This window comes from Zasmidium cellare, assembly GCF_010093935.1.
Source record: "Zasmidium cellare ATCC 36951 unplaced genomic scaffold M409scaffold_17, whole genome shotgun sequence".
In the NCBI taxonomy this organism is placed as follows: domain Eukaryota; kingdom Fungi; phylum Ascomycota; class Dothideomycetes; order Mycosphaerellales; family Mycosphaerellaceae; genus Zasmidium; species Zasmidium cellare.
Genome location: NW_022986961.1, coordinates 387227 through 406279, shown reverse-complemented (window position 1 = coordinate 406279; position 19053 = coordinate 387227). Strand labels below are relative to the sequence as shown.

General features: G+C 55.0%; 7 protein-coding genes across 7 annotated transcripts; 3 read left to right on the top strand and 4 right to left on the bottom strand.

Moving 5' to 3' along the window:
- Window positions 1–1422: 1422 nt before the first annotated feature.
- Window positions 1423–4708, top strand: M409DRAFT_66408 (uncharacterized protein; the record flags this gene model as incomplete). The annotated part of the gene is made up of 5 exons (XM_033816925.1): window positions 1423–1880; window positions 2450–2630; window positions 2664–3640; window positions 3788–4220; window positions 4640–4708. 5 exons carry the CDS (start codon window positions 1423–1425, stop codon window positions 4706–4708), a joined length of 2118 nt encoding a protein of 705 aa, XP_033667743.1.
- Window positions 4709–8105: 3397 nt separating this feature from the next.
- On the bottom strand, window positions 8106–8846 carry M409DRAFT_22906 (uncharacterized protein; the record flags this gene model as incomplete). Its single annotated transcript, XM_033806544.1, has 1 exon — window positions 8106–8846. One exon carries the CDS (start codon window positions 8844–8846, stop codon window positions 8106–8108), a length of 741 nt encoding a protein of 246 aa, XP_033667742.1.
- Window positions 8847–10111: 1265 nt separating this feature from the next.
- Window positions 10112–10672, bottom strand: M409DRAFT_22905 (uncharacterized protein; the record flags this gene model as incomplete). Its single annotated transcript, XM_033806543.1, has 1 exon — window positions 10112–10672. The coding sequence occupies one exon, from the start codon at window positions 10670–10672 to the stop codon at window positions 10112–10114; it is 561 nt and encodes a 186-aa protein (XP_033667741.1).
- A 231-nt stretch (window positions 10673–10903) lies between these two features.
- On the top strand, window positions 10904–12365 carry M409DRAFT_66405 (uncharacterized protein; the record flags this gene model as incomplete). Its single annotated transcript, XM_033816924.1, has 2 exons — window positions 10904–10941; window positions 10994–12365. 2 exons carry the CDS (start codon window positions 10904–10906, stop codon window positions 12363–12365), a joined length of 1410 nt encoding a protein of 469 aa, XP_033667740.1.
- A 112-nt stretch (window positions 12366–12477) lies between these two features.
- Window positions 12478–13925, bottom strand: M409DRAFT_22903 (uncharacterized protein; the record flags this gene model as incomplete). Its single annotated transcript, XM_033806542.1, has 3 exons — window positions 12478–13627; window positions 13680–13771; window positions 13830–13925. The coding sequence occupies 3 exons, from the start codon at window positions 13923–13925 to the stop codon at window positions 12478–12480; spliced, it is 1338 nt and encodes a 445-aa protein (XP_033667739.1).
- Window positions 13926–14271: 346 nt separating this feature from the next.
- Window positions 14272–15198, top strand: M409DRAFT_22902 (uncharacterized protein; the record flags this gene model as incomplete). Its single annotated transcript, XM_033806541.1, has 2 exons — window positions 14272–14361; window positions 14416–15198. The coding sequence occupies 2 exons, from the start codon at window positions 14272–14274 to the stop codon at window positions 15196–15198; spliced, it is 873 nt and encodes a 290-aa protein (XP_033667738.1).
- A 290-nt stretch (window positions 15199–15488) lies between these two features.
- M409DRAFT_22901 (uncharacterized protein) lies at window positions 15489–18054 on the bottom strand (the record flags this gene model as incomplete). Its single annotated transcript, XM_033806540.1, has 3 exons — window positions 15489–17749; window positions 17800–17866; window positions 17917–18054. 3 exons carry the CDS (start codon window positions 18052–18054, stop codon window positions 15489–15491), a joined length of 2466 nt encoding a protein of 821 aa, XP_033667737.1.
- Between the last annotated feature and the right edge of the window lie 999 nt (window positions 18055–19053).

Here is a 19053-nt window from a genome sequence, read left to right as displayed (position 1 = left end):
AAGAGGATTCAGAAGAGGAGGATATTCAACCTAAGATCTCAGGGGATACAGCTCTTCAGGCCCTTGAACATCTAAGGCTATATGAGTTGCAGCAGGTAGATGGACAGCCAGAGATTGTGAGCATTCTTGACAAGCAAGAGACTGTAATCAAAAGAAGGAAGGCTGAGATGCGAAAGCAGAGCGATATCACGTGTTTCTTTAGTTAGACTGGATAGTCCTATAACCTGGTTAGCAACATAGAATGAACTCAGGAATAAGTTATGTTCTTATCCAGGTTTGACTGTTGCACGCTATACCGCGGCGTCGAGTACATATGAGCTGTAGCACCACGGTCAGCTGGATGGGTGAGATGGAGGCGTGCGCAACCAGCCAGTCGTGGATGGCTCGAGACGGGCCCTGTCCGCCCATCTCCAGTCAGGACTCAGGTTGGTGCGAGTGCTGGGAATTATGCCGCGCCTATACCTGCGCAGTCCCTACATCGAGCAGTGCTAGGACAGCGCTCTAAACCTACTATAGCACCCTCCTGCCTACCCACGAAAGGTGCCGCTGCGGGCCGGAGCTGCTGGCGGATTGGGCAGACGCACGCGCCCTCTCTACCCATCGTCTGCACGGCTGCTCATCATCCTCGCTGCTGTTGCTGCTGGCGATGCTCCTCGCGCAGGTTCCAGTGGGATTGCAGATTGCAGGGCCTGCTCTGGCGTGGGTTGGCGTGAGGCTGTGCATCGCCGGCCGCACACAGGTCAGCCAGGACAGCTGCTCTCCACACGGCCACTGCGCGCATCCCATCCCGTCGACGCTCGAGATAATACCGCCCGTACACACGCCTGCCGCTGAGCCCGCCCGTCAATCCTCCATCTCGTCCACCCATCCTCGCCCGCCCGCTGGATCCCTCCCCTCCTCGCGCAGGGCCATGGCGTGGTAGGGCTGATGAGCGAATCACCGCCTCGGCCTCGACGACTGCTCTACCCACACACACCCTCCCATCACTACATACTACTGCGCTGCTCTGCTCCCGCATCCTCTGCTCGCATGACCTGTGCGCGCGCCGGCCCTTCAGCTTACTCTGCTCGTCGCCCAGCCCACGCTGCCATTGATTGATTGCACGACCGTCCGATTGCTCCATTGATTTGCCTGCTGCTTTTCCCCGTTTGATTCACCTCCTCCGCTGCCTCGCGCCTGCACGTCTGCGGTCCTAGGAGACGCCATAAGCGCTCGCACGCGGCTTGCCACGCTGGGCGCAGGTGGTGGCAACCGCTTCGACCGCTCCACCGAAGCCATATTGCCTGACCCGAACGTCTTGTCGCCTCTCTGCCTTGCAGGAGCGGGAGTGGAGCTCGTGTCCCTCGAATGCTCTTGCGTGTCCGCCTATGACGGCGCCAACCACAAGAAGCAGCAGCGTGAGAGGCCTGCGAACTATTCGTCATGCCAGGCAATCCGTCCATCACCATCTCTCAACACCACCGCTTCGCCAGTCCGCCCCGCTACCCTCCCTTCTCGGCCGCCCACCACGCCTCAGCGGCCCCAATGGCCATCCCGAGAGCACAGGACGCCGTGCCGCCACCCTTACCACCCCCCAACTACATATCAGAGATTTCCCAGGGCCACGATCCGGGCTGGCAGTGGGGCAATGATCCAAATGGCGCGGACTTCGGGAGGCCCGCCTCTGTGAAACCCGGCAGCAGTCTCCTAGGTGGAGCGTTGATGAGGAGCGTGAGGCAGGAGAAAGAGCAGGACCATCTTCCATACCACTCCTTCGACGATGCACGACGGGGGAGCTCCATTTCGACCGTCACGGTTACTCGAGACTACGAGGCGTCCGAGGGCATGTTGACCCCCAACGAGGACGATTGTGGTCTGTCACGACCTCCATCGAATTACAGGTACGTTGTTTTCATCCGTCAATCTCCATCTAGTCCATGTGCAACAAGAGGACCCTTTGTTGTTGCACCATTCTCTACACTGCCCAGCTGGAGCAGCACATGCACGACCTGGACACTTCAGCCCAGCACGATCTCGGATAACCTGAGTCAACACTGCGGCGTCCAAACGGCTGTACCACTCTTCACGGGACTTGCTCTCGAATCGCGGATATCACTCGGGTCATCATGTCGAAGTCGCAAGCTTTTGTGCCACCTTTGTCCAACGTCTCTCGTTCAGACTGATCGTCGTTTTAAAGCAAGGCAATAAAAGCGACGTCCCTTCTGACAGATGCAATCCGCCGGTCGTCCGGATCACTCGGCCTGGTTAGACATGACTGCCAACCCGAAAGCTGGGCCTTAAGGAGTGTTATAAACGAATCAAAGGGTTCACGCTTGAGGGAACTAAAACCGGGTACTATGGAATCCTGCGGCCTCAACTTGGCTACTTCTTCTACCCGGCACAGGACCGATATACCTCCTTCTTTCTCTGTTGATGTTTTACGATGCGCCATGCTAACGCCCGACGACAGACTGCACGGCGAGAAACAGCTCGAGCAACGAACGCTGGAAGAGTCGTCAAACACCTACGACAAGCAACTGCTGAGCCGCATTGGAGGCCCCAATGGCGGAGCTGGGACGCCGAAAAGGACGTCGATTTCGTACGGCGCATCGTCGAGCGTTCAGGAAACGGCGCAGCTCGCACACGCGGAGGCGGAGCGGCGCAGTGCGCAACAGCAGCAGCAGCAACAACTCCAACACCAACAACTGCGGCCATTGTCGATGCCTGAGCGACACGGACGGCAAACTTCGCTCGACTCGCCGGCTAGCTCGCGCTGGCCCTCATCGGGCGCCGTTTCTCCAGGATTTACCGGCTCACGCTTGTGGCCAGAGCACGGACCCCCGCCCGACCACAGCCGCAACCTCAGCCAGAGCGCGAGCGCGGGCGCAGGCGGACATGCTCACAGCTCGCACACGCACACACACCCGCTCTCCCACACGCACTATTCCCAGGCCCTCCCGCCCACGCGCAATGCCAGTCTGACCTTCGACGACAGCGTCTCGCAGCGCGGCAGCTACGACCACGCCATGTTTGCGCACGACGACCTGGCGGAAGACGGCCCCATGAGTAATCTCAACCTCCACGACCGCAGCCCCGGCTCGTCTGTCGAGCTGCAGCTGAACGCCAGAGCCGGTACCAAGCGGCGCGCGTCTTCACCGCCACGCGACGCATCACGAGAGGAGCGATCATCAGTCAGCAGCACCTCTGGCCACAGCGAGATCTATCACAGGCGTTCCATCCAGCAGCTGCCCAGCAGAGGCTCCCCCGTCTCGCGCTTCCACCCCAACCACTCGTCGCTGTCTTCAGCCTCATCGTTCGGCCCGCGACAGAATTCCTTGGGCTCTTCCCTCGGCGTATCCAGCATCCCCAGCAGCGCGACCAGCTACGGCTCCGGTGGTCGCCTCTCCCCCAGTGCCTTGTCCCCTGCCTATGACCCAAACTCGGATGTTCGCATGGCTAGCGCCAAGAACTTAGATCCTAACCCTGCTTCGGCGAACCACCAGCGCACGCACTCTCAAAGCACGCAGGGAGGTGCCCACAGGACGCCGACAGGCAGCGCTTCACATTCACGGACTAGCAGCGTCTCCCAGCTGCAGAGTGTCTACATTTGCGAATGCTGTCCCAAGAAGCCCAAGAAGATTGACACTGAAGAGGAGCTGAGGTAAGCAATCTAACCTGCATCAACGGTCTCTGCCTCTTGCATCCCGCTTCTTCTCACATCAGCACTTGATGGCGCAATGTAGCGTGGACATCTGGCTCGGAGTTCCTAGCGTTCGCTTCTTGACCGACAGATGCTGACTACTCGCAGGCTTCACGAATCTGAGAAGCAGTACACCTGTGCTTACTGTCCGAACCGATTCAAGAATAAGAACGAAGCCGAGCGACACCAAAACTCCTTGCATCTACGTAAGAATTCCTGGAGCTGTGCCGCGCTCTCAGGTGTCGAGGCCGCCTTTCATGGATCATTATCTGGAAACGGGACCGACATCTGTGGCTATTGCGGTGAAGAATTTCCCAACCCTCCCCAGTGGGATGTCAGAGCCGAGCACTTGAACCATGTTCACAAGTTTGGCGAGTGTAACCAGGCGAAGAAGTTCTTCAGAGCGGACCATTTCCGGCAGCATCTCAAACACTCGCATGCTGGCACCAGTGGGAAGTGGACCAACATGCTCGAGATCGCATGCATGAAGGACGAACCCCTACCGGAAAAGCGTGTCAGCCATGCTGCAAGCTCGGCACAAGTAGGACAGGCACCGCCAGCTTTGATGGTATCCACCACAGGGCTGTCGGACCCTCAGCAGTTGGCGGGTGGTGCATTGGAAGAGGCCAGCTAACGAGCATATCTTGGTGGCCTGCGGGTCACAGCGTTCCGATCATTGCCATCTACCGCACGCGCATTGTATTGCATCGCATAGATGATCGGCAAGCTTCACCTCCACGAGGAAGGAGGCACTGGGAGCTGCCCATCGCTACGAATTCATGACAGCATTTACATCAATGGAGGACGAAAAGCATTGTACGCTCTCGCGATGCATCTAATGGCGTTCAGCATCGACCCTCACTAGATTCAGGGTCGCGTTCTTTCGGACTAGACTGTGCGGCATGCTCGAGGCATTGCATGATGCACCTATCCTAACTCATCATGGGTGGAAAAATGAAGGCCATTCACCGCGCCGATACCGTTTCGGCACGGCGTGGACACAGATCTGAAGGCTTGATGGAAAGGTAATTACTCGGGTCAGGCAAGACAGCGATCCGCAGCTAATGCAGAAGCTGCTGCGAGCGACGCTCTCGCCCCGACCAGCCTTACGGCTGCTGGCCGACTTCGAGTAGCTTGCATAAACGAAGTCTACTTGTTGAGCAAAGACGAGAACTCTCACCAATCCGCCCACTTAGGCTTCACGGTGTGCATCCGAAGATCCGGTCTAGGCAAGGACTATCATCATCATCATCGTCGTCCTCGCGCCTTGGAACCTTTCCAGGCCGACCAGTCAGTTCGGAACTTCCGACAGATCCCCCACTTTGAATCATGCACAAGGCGAGCAGGACATGGAGAGATCTCACTGCAAAGGATCAATTGTATGGTCATGATCAGCAGTTGGTCGTCAGCGGATCGCGGCTGGATGTGACTTGAAGACTTGGCGTGACTACAGCTAATAATAATGAGGCGAGCTTCAGATCCCCCAATGGACTGACATGCCGTGTGCCATTCTTATCACCGTGCGAAGAACGGGTATGAGACGGGAGCACTGTAAGCCAGCCCTAAGTATGGCTCTCCTTCCATCTTCAATACAAGCACAGCCCGAACATCATTCATTGGCTGATGGAACATCATCAAAAGGCGTTGCTGTGTACGTAAGCGCACAAGGTTTGGCAGGGGTGGAGAGATGTGGTGCGTGCGAGCTGGCTCGTGAAAGAGCACTTCACGTGGCAAATCTGACACCTCGCAGCACCACGAGTTGCCTCATCAAGAGACGAAAACGCCTGCTGTCAGACAACCACATTTACGGGCTCTTGCTTGGCATGTGTCAGATGCCAAAACAGATAGCGTTCAGGCAAGCGAGATATGGCTGTAGATCCGCCCACGGGCGTCACAGCTTGCTCATCAACTTTTTCTTGTCCTTCCCCTCTGGCTGTCTTTGAAGGATCGAGCTGACAGCCACAAACGGTGCATTTGCAGGACACAGACAAAACAACGCCCCAAAACCTCAGGCCAGCAATCCTACGGTCGAGCATGTCACAGCTTCATATTGGAGGCTCGTACGAGCTGGGCCACGAGGCGCATCGTTCCCCCCTGCCCCATTGCAACGCCGACACGGGTTCGCCGGACCCTGCATATCCTTGCGAGACAGCTGCACACAATGCCGTGCGATCAATTTGCCAGCTAGCAGGACTCAACGGCTTGGCATTGAGGAGGAGGTCCCTTGGAGTCCTTTTGAACTTCATGTTCTGTTCCTTCCACACCGCTGCCCGCACGCGCGCGCCTGGGTAGGAAGAAGATGCGAGGCGTGCGCCGTTCTAACATCCAATCCACTGCTGTTCGGAATTGCTTCTGCATTGATCGGGCCGTGTCTCTCTGATCCGACCTGCTTTCCTCTCCGTGCCTGATTCAAGTCGGCAGGACTGATTCCTTCCCAGAATCCCCGCCGAGGGAGCGTGGCGTCTGTCGCCTGTAGAGTCTCGTAGGGCTTGCCTTGCGGGTGTCGAGCCCCATGCTGGTGGTGCGAGGATCGCAGTAGTCAGGGTGGAGGATGAAGGACTTCGAGAGTGTAGCAGGGCGGCTATTCCTCTCGTTCAAATGGGGTTTGTACACATACTACTTTCGAGGTGTACGAGTACGACGTATCTGCGTAGGACCTCAACGAAAACCTTCCAGGTTGGTTGTGCGAGGGCGGGGATGCAATGTTTCCGGAAAGAGTCATTGAGTTGAAGGAGGCTGTTCCGATGTATACCCCTCTCTGCTTTCCCAATGCTCGAGCGCAACTACTGCCTATTCACGCGCAGCAGATCACATATCGATTTCTCTCTTCTCTTACCAAAAGCAGACCTTTCTTCGACATCACCTCTCACACCTCGAAAGGTACTTTAAGCTACCGACCAACTCCCTGAACCAGCCTAGTCCATCAGCGCAACCACGTTGAAACAAGGATATCCCTATATTCGGTCCTCGCATAGCATACTTCAAGCATAACGACGCCTCAGGGTCACCCGTCTCACTCAGACTGTCAAACGTGAAACGGCCCGTCGGACCGTTGTGCTTGAGTGAGAGTGAGACGGAATGAAGTGACTTGCTCAGGCAGGGATTCCGCCAGTCATGAATTCATAAGCTTTTGAGCAAGGTTGATCGATTGATTGAGGAGACGATTGCGTGCGTGTGTGTTTGTTGCGAAGGTCGCCGTTGCTAGGTGCTTGCTTTCGCTGCTGGTCAGTCATGAACAACACGAGACGAGGCGCTGATCACCAGCAGACATCGGCACGGAAACATTCATCCATCACACAGATCACAAGGAAAACATGCAACCAGGATCCAAACCACCTTCCGTCCTAGCCCACCTTATCGAAAATCCAAGATCCCACAATGGTTTGACTCCCACAGCCCTACATTCCTGCGCCGAGACCGAGCTCGTCTGAATCGGGCAAGAACAAACTTCCAAAACGGATTACACGCAACTGAAGTCAATGACCAACCAAGGCTGCATTAGTGGAAAGAGGGCTTCTTCATCGGCCGGTGACGCCGAGAGTCGCAACGATGGGCGGACACGGGTTGGCTGGCGTGTCCGCTGGGGGCGCGGCCGTGGATGGTCTCCGAGGGGATCGGAGGGGGATGGTCATCGATGGAAGGGATGGAGGTGGAAGATCGTTGATGATGAAGGTTGAGCAGGTGTTTGAGTCGGGTCGGATCCGTGCCGCCGTGCCGGTGTGATGTGGTGAAGGATGTGAAGAAGGTGGACAGTGAAATCATCAAAGACAATCGATTCGTTTCCCTCGTATAGTAGGAGACTGTCCGTGGAGGTCGACCTTCAGCTTCCGTCCGGGGGCTGGATCCGCCGGATAACGACAAGGCGTGAAAGGCACTTTCCGCAAGGACGACGTGGGGACTTCAAGGCGGCAGCGAGCTTCTGTTCGTATTCGTTCAAGGAAATGATTGCTCCGGAACGTGTTTCCGCCGCCATCATGTGACGTTTGTCGCCGTCTTCTAGGCCCGCGGAATGTCACATGCCGTGGAGTGAAAGGGACATGGACCTAGCGGTTAGCAAGAGTTCGATGGCTGCTATTCGTCCGTCTGCCTTTCGGTGGAGCTGCCGTTGACCAACCTCATCTGGCTGCAGCATTGGTAATGGTGTCGTCTGGAGTCAGGAGATCGAAAGACGATATGTGTACAGAAAGAAATGAGAGAAGTTGGAGATGAAAGAAATTTATGTGAGCTCGGAACGATGAAAATGTTTCCCCTTACCTATATCGTACACCTATGTCTGGCCCTACACTATGACCGAAGCAGAATTCACGGTTTCCTATGGGAACATTGACTTGCTGTACAGCGTCAGGCGGGGCAGGATGTATTCGAGGCCTTGCTTGACAGCAGTCTTGCCCATCATGCGAGTAGACATCAGGCTGATTGCGAAATGCTAGAACTTCCTCATGACTGGGTCTCTCATGGCACGGTTCTTTCGCCGCTCCACCAACGAGAGGAAGCCAACCTCCGTCTCACGTGGGTCGTTCGACCACAGCTCGCTCATGGCTAGAGTGTCCAGGTTCAACTCGTTCATGATGAGTGCAAGAGTTGGAGACCATGAGGGGTTAGTGCAGAGAACTTGATGCAGGGTCATCGACCTGAGTGACTCCTTGTGGCGGATGAGGACATTGTGGAATGAGTTGGCTGGGGTGCGACTGCTCCAGATAGAGATGGAAGTCAGACCTGGGACAGTGATCACTTCAAGGACACGAAGGGCCTGAGCGAGGGTTGTTGATCCACAGATCTCCACCTTCATGAGCGAAAGCAACAGGCCAAGAATCTCCTTCAGCAGCGCGTGAATCTCATTAGCCTTGTGCACTTGTTGACCAATAGAGGAAGAAGGGTTCTGAGTGAGGCCCTCAGCGGACGTGGGCTTGAAGGTGATCGTCTGCACCTGGGAAGCGACGTTCGAAGACCGAAGCTTACTCAGGACGTACTGCATGTTTGGCACATCGAGTTCAAGGCTCAGATGCTTGAAGTTCCTGTCGATGAAGTTCTGATACGTGTTGGCCTCGATAGATTTCGAGGTGAGACGTAGTGCAGAGAAGGATGTTGCGCTGAGATGGCCTGCTACCTGATTCAAGATCTCGCCTGGCAGGTCTTGGAGGGTGGTTTGCGTGTTGCTGTCTGTCATCTTGGCGGCGGTTGTCGGTTTGTAGGAAAGGCTGTGTGACTTTGTGTGGAAGGTGTGCGGTGATTCGAATGCCAGATCCGAATGTTTTCGAAGTGTGAGAAGGGGAAGGTAAATAATTGGGGGAAAGACTAGATATATGCCAGTCCGAGGACACCACACAATGCATTGTTCAAGACTCTTTGTTTGAAGAATCATGATGGTGATAGCATACAAAGAGCCCATTCTCGATTGAAAGCCATTGGACAAGGCAGAGACGTGCTGCTGTATCCCAGTAAGGGTTCTAGCACATGGCTCTTGGTTCCGCTGGAGAACAGCCAGAAGAGTAATGTCATTCATCCCGTGCTGTGGATTCCCATCCCACGCAGCGTACACGCCAACACCTAAGCATGCAACGGCGCAGTCTCCGAGGTTTTCAGCGCTCGTTCTTTGAACCGCTTGACCAGCATTCACTATGCATGTGTTTCTCCTCGTGTGGTCTCGATCAAGCTTGGACGGTTTGAAGAAACCTGCCGTGATGCACATGCGCTGTGCCCAGTCATGGTACGCCTGAGCGTGGTGGCCTCGTGCTTCGTTGTGCCATGCCTAGCTTCGTATACAATGCAAGTTTTGTGAGGCTGACCAAGTTTCGTTACCAGAAAATGCATTCGCCTAAGTGGTCCAAGTAGGCAAAATGTGATGATCAGTTTCGCGAAATCGATGCTGCAACTGTATGACGGTCCAGCTTGCAGCGGGAACCAACGGCCTTGCCTCGGGAAACAGGGAGCGTGCTGACTGCATGACGCTCGCCTTCTTCGCGCTGACCACCTACTAGAAAGGCAGCTCACCGGCGCGACAGCGCTTTCGCCGTGGTCAGGCAGCTCTCAACACCAGTGCACGATGGTGGTACAGGTTTAGCGGAGCTGAAGGTGCAGTAGCTCCACGTGCTGTGGCTGGTGAGTCTCGGAGCGTGACCGGACGGCAGTGATCATCACGACCAGTGTCGTCTAGACAGCTCTCTGCATGCTGCGACGCAGGACGAACAGATTCCGGAAGGTCTATCAACCGCGTCGTTGGGAGAAGCTAGCTGGTCAGGCCTGACCAGGAGCTGGGTGCCTCCTGTGCATCGGCAAGATACTTTCTCGCTGTTCACTAGTTGCATAGGAGCTTCTGTGGATGAACAACATCAAGCAAGCTCTGCGACATGGTGCAAGCTCTTCATGAGGTAATTTTCGCCATGGACGGGGGAGCTTTCGGGCATCGTGGATATACATGTCAAAAGACTTCATTCAAGGTTCTCCTGATGGCACGCTCGGAAAAGAGGTTGGATTGCGCAGTCGGTCTCGAGTCCTCTTCGTCTGCTCCGCGTCGCGTTTCTTTTGTATCCGCATCGTGAAGAAGTGCTTGTGCAGCTCGAATATGCGGTTGCCCTCAACCTTAGCCTTCTCTGGTTCTTTCTTTTTCTCCAACTCCTTGAGCTTCTCTGCTTTCTCTTCCTCGTCCTTCGCATCCTCGGTTTCATCCTTTCCTTTCTCCTTTGGCTTGCCTCCATCTTTTTCATACTCCTTCCGCTTTCTTCGGTCGAGCTTCTTACGCATCTTCTCCTCGAACTCTTTCTTCACTGCTTCGATTTCCTTCTCAATCTCCTCATCGCGCTTTTTCTTAGCGAGATCCTCTCCATCCTTTGGTATAGCAAACTTGGTGTCATTCAAGTGTCCTGGGCATACGTAGAACCAATCGTTCTGGTCCTCTGAGATCAAAACCGTAGAGCTGGGCCTGTAGCACACCCAGCAAGCTTTGGCGCCTGAGTCCGCCACCAGCCGGCGGTAGTAGAGGTTCTTGCTGGCCATACTGCCCGGAGGGTGTTGTGGTGCGGGACAGTAGTGTCGAAGGTCAGTGAAGTCTGGGGCCAAAAGGTGAACGAACGGGTGGAGTCCGGGGTAAGCGAAGATGTCACGTGCCGATAGCGCAGCGATAAGGCGTCGTCAGGGAGACGGAAAAAAGTTCGGATGACTGTGAAGCAATGAGACTGAACATTGTGAGACCTTCACTTCATTACTTGGAAGCAATTGACATATACAATGTCTTCAAACAATGATGCTCCCGCAGCGGGAAAGCTGTCTGTGTTCCACATTCCATTGTCACTTCTTCCAATACTAACTTATCAACAGATGGGGAGGAAGATTCACGGGCGGAACGGATCCGATCATGGTGCAATACAACGAATCGATCTACTTCGACCGCGTCTTCTACTCCCAAGACATTCGTGGCAGCATTTCCTACGCCAGAGCCAACACGAAAACTGGTCTCCTGACTGAGCGAGAATTCGCCGAGATCGAACGAGGCTTCAAACAGGTCTTGAAAGAATGGCAAGACGGCGTCTTCGACATCAAACCAGGCATCGACGAGGACATCCATACCGCCAACGAGAGGCGACTGGGTGAGATCATCGGCAAGGAGATTGCTGGCAAGCTGCACACTGGACGAAGCCGCAATGATCAAGTTGCAACTGACATGCGATTGTGGCTGCGGGATCAATTGGAGCAGCTGGAGAGCTATCTCATTGCCTTTCTGAAAGTAATCGCTGCTCGTGCTGAGAAGGAGATTGAGCATGTCATGCCTGGCTATACGCATCTGCAACGAGCTCAGCCGATCCGATGGAGTCATTGGATGCTGCTCTACGGCTCGTTCTTTGCGTCAGATCTGGAGAGACTGCGAGAAGTGCGTGCTCGCATCAACAAGTCACCACTGGGTTGCGGTGCTCTTGCTGGTAACCCTTTTAATATCGACCGAGAAGCCATCGCGAAGGAACTTGGCTTCGATGGCCTCATCATGAACTCGATGGCAGGCGTTGGCGATCGTGACTTTGTCGTCGAGACGATGCAATGGGGCACCATGCTCATGACACATCTTTCCCGCTGGGCAGAAGATCTCATCATATACTCTACGGGGGAGTTCTCGTTCGTCAAGCTCGCCGATACCTACTCGACAGGCTCATCTCTCATGCCGCAGAAGAAGAACCCCGACTCCCTCGAACTCATCCGAGGCAAGTCTGGACGTGCTTTTGGACACATGACAGGTCTCATGATGAGCATCAAGGGCATCCCATCGACATACAACAAGGATCTGCAGGAATCCGTCGAGCCTCTCCTCGACCACATCAAGACCGTCGGCGACAGCGTGCAGATCGCCACCGGCGTCCTCTCAACTCTGAACATCCTGCCTGAGAATATGCTGAAGTCGCTTTCTCCGGACATGCTGGCCACCGATCTCGCAGACTATCTAGTTCGCAAGGGCGTACCCTTCAGAGAGACCCACCACATTTCTGGCCGAGTTGTCGCGCTCGCTGAGAACGAGGGCAAACCCATGGATACGTTGACGTTCGAGCAGCTCCAAGGCGTTGACAACAGATTCGAGAAGGATGTGCTTGGCGTCTTTGACTACCAAAAGAGTGTCGAGATGCGCTCTGCGAAGGGTGGCACCAGCCGAGGTGCTGTACTTGAGCAGATCGAGGCCATCAAGAAGACTCTTGCTGCCAACTAAACGTTCACGAAGAGGAATGGAGATGCGCACCTATCTGTATCACTACGCAAGCCTGTATCGCTATAAGTTTTTGGAACCAACGTGGCTGATCAAAAGCTCTAGTCCATATCATTCAGGCCTCTATAGCTACTCGACTACCAGCGACGACTTCGAGCGCACTTGAAGTCAGATCCCATCCAGCTTCCTCTAGACGCTCCTCGTAGGTCTTCAACAGCTCATTGACTACGTTGCTTGTTCGTTCCGCCTCCTTCAACGTGGTGTCAAGATCGTTGGATTCCACACGGTCGTCGCAAGCCAGCGCAAGGGCCTGCCACCAAGCTTTCAGCATGTCCTTCGGGGTCGCTCCTTTCTTCAAAACCACGAACAGGCTCGGCCTTTGTTGCTGAGAACGCTTATCACACCACAGGATGTACGGTTGTGTCTCGAAAATGGACATCACTTTCGCGAGTGCATCTCCCTCCAGCTTGTTCGACTTGGTCGTCGCATGCTGCTCAGAAATCGCCCTCAGGAGGCGAGACATGGATGCACCAACGACGCAAAATCCAACGATACCATCGTCGCTGCGTCTTAGCACGCCATCGCGCTCAAAAATGCGCTCTTGCTTCGACACTTCCTCCGGCGTCGGGACGTTTCCTCTTTTCAGGTGATGGTACACAAGCGTCGCCCGCTGTCGATTCAGCGTACGCATGCTAACAGCACGCACAGCTCTCCTGTTCGTCTCCAGATGAATCGAAAGCAACAAAATCAGCGCCGTCCAAGTCGCCGTCTGGGAGGTAATCCACGAAACAACCAAACTCCCAGCCCACATCCCCAGCAAAGAAATCACCGTCTCCTGACTGGAATCCTTCGCATTCAACTCCCCAAGATTCCCCCACTTCGCAAAATGAGCACTCAGACTCGCCTTCGCACTCCCTGCAGCAACGCCACAAAGCGACCTCAACACGCTGCTGAAGCTGAGAATCACAACGCGGATCGGCTTGGGAAATACCGGCGAGATCATGTCCAGGATGAAGCCAGTGTCGTTGAGGATGTCTGCGAGGAGTCGGTACATCTTGCATTCTGGCTCGAAGGACATGCCCAAGCGGTGGGCGAAGAGGATTGTGGCGAGACGGCCGATGGATTCTTGGAAGATGGAGAGCAGCAGGGCTGCGGTGGGTGAGGCGTCTGCATCTCCTACGCCGACGCTGGAGAGGACGGCGCGGGAGGAGAGGAGGCTGGCGATGCTGCTTGAGAAGGCTTGGAGGGAGTCGTAGATTTGGTACCTTGACGAGCATCAGTCCAAGATCTTGAATGCCTCTGTAGGCCTTAGCTCACTCTAGGTAGTCGTGTGTAACGCTATGAGGATACCCAACAGGTAGAAAAACATCAAGGCCTTTTTGCCAGAGCGATTTCGAATCTGATGGTGGCTATGCATTCTATCATCAACATCATCTCATCGCTAGTACCTGCATCAAGTCACCTTACAATCACATCCACCCGCCCCTGAGATCCTCCCTCACTCTGCACATACGTAGCAGTAACATTGCCCGCCTCATCGAACTCGGTGATCCTCGGCGCCATAACAACAAATCATCTGCTATTGCAGCGAAGATTGACGCCGTTCCTGCAAGTTGTCATCAACACCGAAGAGTTTCATCCCCTGACAGGGAAGAGACTGCCGACAAGTCAGAAGACCTGCTACTGAACCTGGACGAAGCTCTGAAGCCTATTTAAGCTTTGGTTTTGGTTTCAAGCGCCGGGTGGATCCGCGACATCATGGCGTCACGATTCGATTGGGCGCGCCGGCAGGGAAGTAAACAGATCACCACGTCTTCTTCTTCTTTTCCTGGCGAGTATCTGTTCGTCTCTAGTACACACGCTGGGTGGACGTTTTTTCCAAAGGCACTTTCAGCGAGACGAGACGACAATGCCAAGCCTACAACTCGTCCCGGGCCTCATCCCGCCCTCTCGAGAGACCTGGGAAACAATCGCATACGCCTGGCAATTCTTCCCAATCGTACGTCCCACCAAACAACGCCTTCAAAGCCTCAAAAACTAACACAGTATCTAGTTCACCGCAATCCAATGGCTCACAGACTTCTACCCACAAGGCAAAACCTCCATCGCCTCCAAATACAACCTGCCCGGAAAATGGGCCTGGCTACTGATGGAATCCCCCGGATTCCTCACAGTCCTCTACTGCATGTTCACCATTCCGGAACGCGAAGGCCTCCCGGGCCTACCCTGGGCGAACTGGACGATGGCGGGCATGTACACGATCCACTACATCTACCGCGCGATCCTGTCGCCCTTGTATTTGAACCCGTCAATGTCCCCGATCCATCCACTGGTGTTCGTGTGCGCGTTCGCGTGGCAGGTGACGAATGGGCTGAGCTTGGGGGGTTGGCTGGGCGGTTATGGGCCGACGACGGTGCACGATTGGGCGGGGCGGTTGTATGAGATTGAGATTGGGATGGTGCTGTGGGGGTGGAGTCTGATGGGGAATATCTTCCACGACGACGATTTGCGCGAGATTCGAAGGTCGGCGGCGAGGCGCCAGCAGGCTCAGGCGGAGAAGGACGGGAAGCCCGTGGAGGGCGTCGACAAACTTTACATGATGCCGAAGAATGGGCTTTTCCATTATGTTCTCTACCCGCATTATCTATGCGAGTGGTGCGAGTGGGCGGCGTTTTGGCTGGTCGGTGGGATCAACTGTGTGCCCGCGAGGAGCTTCTTGATCAACGAGATCGCGACGATGTTGCCGCGGGCATTGACTGGCAAGCGATGGTACCTGGAGAAGTTTGGGAAGGAGAGGGTTGGGAATCGGAAGGCGATCATTCCGGGGATTCTGTGATTGATTGTTCTGCCGAAAGATCAAGGGTATCTAATGATGCTCATGCTATGAATGGGAATGAGCAGGCACGGGCTTTCGAGTGCTTTTTGGGCCCCAAAGGGTACATCGAATGTAAGATGGCGCTGCCAAATCTTCTTTCGCAGCAGCTTGTCTTGCAGCTGAATTGCGCTCTCGTGATCTGAACGACGGCATTCTCGACGTCCGCTCAGCTCTGCGAGATTAAGGTCTGCGCTGGAAGCAGCCCGAACGGGGGAGATAATTGAAATGCCGTAATATCAATGTCCATCTCTTCAATTCTGCTGCCCCATAAAGAAGTCAAAGTTCTCATGTGTCCCCAGACCAGAAGTGTCATTCTCAGCCAACTGTTCCAGCAAGCTCAAGAAAGGGTCGTTCTCCGCCTCGACGTGGCCATTTTCAGTGCTCGCGCTGACGCCGCTGGGTGTACTCTGGTCATATGCTGCCGCGTTCAGTGCTACATCGTAGTGTCCATTCGGTAGGGACTTCAAGTTCAGTGAAGATTGAACGGGGCTGAAGGCGAAGTTGGGCGTGAAGGTGCCTTGGAAGAGCATGGGGTTGGGATCTTGTTCCTGATTTGATGGGCCTGGCACTTGCTGGTCCTCGTTGGCTTGCATCACGGGCGGCATGCCTTCTGAAGATGGCTCTTCTTCGATCGTGGCTTGCACCAGGGAGGAAGGGTCAGGCTTTGGGGTCGGGTATGGTAGCGAGGACGTTGTCGACCGGCGCTTTTTGGACTTTCGAACAGCTCCAGGGAAATGGCTGGGCTGAGAAGGCACAGTGGGCGCATACACATCAGGCAAGAACTGGGCAGGCCACACGTCCGTCTGGTGGGAGAAGCCGTCAAAGGCGGAAACATTCTCATACGAGGCATCCACGACGATGTCAGAGAATGTGACGTTGGCTCCATCGATGTACGAGCCTGGATACCGATCGAAGAAGTCCTCCATCTGGAAGACGGGCGAGAACCGCATGGGGTTCGAAGCGAGAGATTTCACGAGCTGACCATGGCTTGCACAGACCGTCTGCAAAGTATCGCGCTGATGCTGTACGCCAGTCCAAATCAAACGGAGCTCGAACAATTGCGCCATTCCTCGAGTGAGGAACTCGGAACTGTGGCAGAAGGCGTCGCCTTCTCGGTATGACATGTAGTGAGCGCCATGGACATGGATCGTGCCAGCTGTGCAGATGCAGTATCCGACAAACGATGGCCAGTCCAGCAATGCCGTGTTCTTGCCAATCTCAACGAGCTCAGCAATAGCATTTGCGTGCAAGAAGCACAAATTCGTGGCCTCAATCTGCCATGACTGATTCTGTCCAGTCCCAGACAACTCCGCGAGATCGACCGGCAAGAATGGCCTGTAGATGAGGCAATGGATCAGATGGTAGATCAGCTTACTCAAAACAAGAGTCGAGCTGTCATGCGATCCGAACAGGGTGTCGATCGAAGTAAAGACGTCTTGTGTAGCAGCGGCCCAGTAATCGAGATCCGATCGGATCCTTGACAGCGTAGATTGAGCGTGCCAGGGGAAGTGCGAATCGCCTTTGACGCCACCAGCGGCTAGGTAGCGATTCGTTACACCAAGCACTCTGACAATCTCGACCAGCATGCTGTTACTCCCTTGTCCTGGGTTTGCCGCTCCTGAGGCATATGTCAAGCTGGATCCATTGGGGAAGAAATTCCCGTCCACCCAGACCTGTGAGCCGGGCGGCTGCCATCCTGGGAGTCGCAGGTGTATTGATTCATCTGAAATGAGAGATGGTCTCTTCGAACCGCTGACTGTGAAACGATCCATCAGGTAGCAGGTCCAGAACAGTTTCCGTCGGCCCTCGCGCTCGGATGTCGATATTCGAAGTTCACTTGGGAGTTCGCGGTGTAGATTGAGAGCGAAGGACATGCTGACCGCATGCGTTAGGACCATGTAACACCTCTTTCCTTTTCCATTCTGGAAGTTTGCCATCGCCAGAAGAAGCAGTGCTTGTAAGTTGTCAATGCTGGGTTCATCGACATCGATCTCTGCCCTAGATCGCATTACATAGTCTTGACTGGATCGAATGGCGCCGTGATGTCCACCACAGAGGTGAGGAACATATCGAAGTGAGACTGCGTGGATGGCGTTGACCAGGAAGCGTGGCAATCGACCATCTCGCAACCTCTGTCTCGTTGCGGTCTCGTCGAGTATGTAGTAAGGCTTGTTGTGCACGCGCGCAAAGTACGTGTCCAGGAGCGCATCGGTGAATGCGAGAGGTTCGTGTGCTTGTGCTGGTGGCGCTGGCTCGATTGGGATCGGATTCGATTTGACTTGCTGGAGCTCGTGCATCTCCGTCTCGACTCGTGGTGGTGATGGTCGAATAGGTGTCTTGTCGGTAGAATCTTTGTTTACTTCCTTCGCCTCCTGCGTCGGACTAGATGATTCTCCACCCTCGGGGGAAGATGACTTTTGCTCGTCTTTCAATCGCTTCTCCAGTCCATTGACACGCTTCAGGAGCGCTTCCAGAACATCTGTTTTCGGGCCACGCTTCTTCGGTATCGCGTCTTCGGAAAGACATCAGTCAACGTTCGTGGCATTGAGTCGTACTGCTCACCATATACACAAGCACAGTTGAATACCTGACAAGCCTCACAACTCGATTTGAGCCTGTTGCATTTGATCTGATGAACGATTAGCACGCGACCTTCCACTTCTCCCGACAAGGTCTCACCTTTCGTTTCCTGCACGACTTGCAATTCATGGCCTCCTTCTGCTCCGCAGCCGGCTTCCTGCCCTGCAGGCGGTCTATGCCGACTTGCGGCCTCGACATAGCCATGATCGTGTTTTCGCTCTCCATAATGGCGGCCATGACACCCAATGTCACCGCATACCTCGTCAACGTCAAAGATAAACGACTTTCGCTGTCAAAACGTCGAAAGCAGAAGGATCACAAAAACGGAGAAGCAGTCCAGAAACGTGGTGGAAGTAAGGTAGGGAGCTGTGCGTGTGTGTTCAATGATGTCGCAGGTACTGTGGAGCCGGCGCGCCATACATTGATTGACCCTCCCTCCTTCTGTCTAGCTGCCAGAACTGTCACGAGCACGAGGTCAGGGCGAACAGAGCGAGCGAGCGGGGATTGCAGGGAGCCGTCTCTCGCACCAAGTCGTAGCGAGCGCAGGCTAAACTGCACGACACACGGCCTGGGCAGACGAACGTGCCCAATGGCGCCGATGATCCATTTGCGCCAGCGCTGGACGGTACCGCTTGTGCCAAAAGTCAGCCGCCGAGCTGTGTCTGTCTGTCTGGTTCCTTCGAGGATGGGCATACGACCGTGCTGCGAGGCACATGCTTGCGAGTGGCCACCTCCACCTCCTCCGGAGGGGTTGCTGGTTGTGTGGTTCGGCCCTCGATGCAGGCCATATTGACGTGGACGGCACGCCCAGGATGGCTACTGGTCGGGCGTATGGACAGCCCTGCTGGTCATGCAAGCGACGTCTTACACGATCTCCTTCTGGAACGATGTCCTTTTCGCGGGGGAGAGCCGCCGGGCGAAGCGAGTTTCTGAGAAACGCATGTCGTCAAGAGGTCGTGGCTTTCGTTTTCCTCGTGTGGGCCACGAGATTGTGGGAGCGTTCGCCGCCATGGCGACTGTGGCTTTGCTGATCCCACACGACCATCCCACAACGGAACGGCATCTATAGGGCCCAATCTGAGCCCACGGTCCGAGACGGCTGAGAAGTCGCACAGAATCAGGCTAATCTGCAAACTCTGGTAGATTTCCCACATGGAGCCCGAAGGATCATGCCTTTCTGCTCGTCACGTTGGACCAAACAGCATGGCCACGTCCCGACGCAGCGGTCGATGCGAC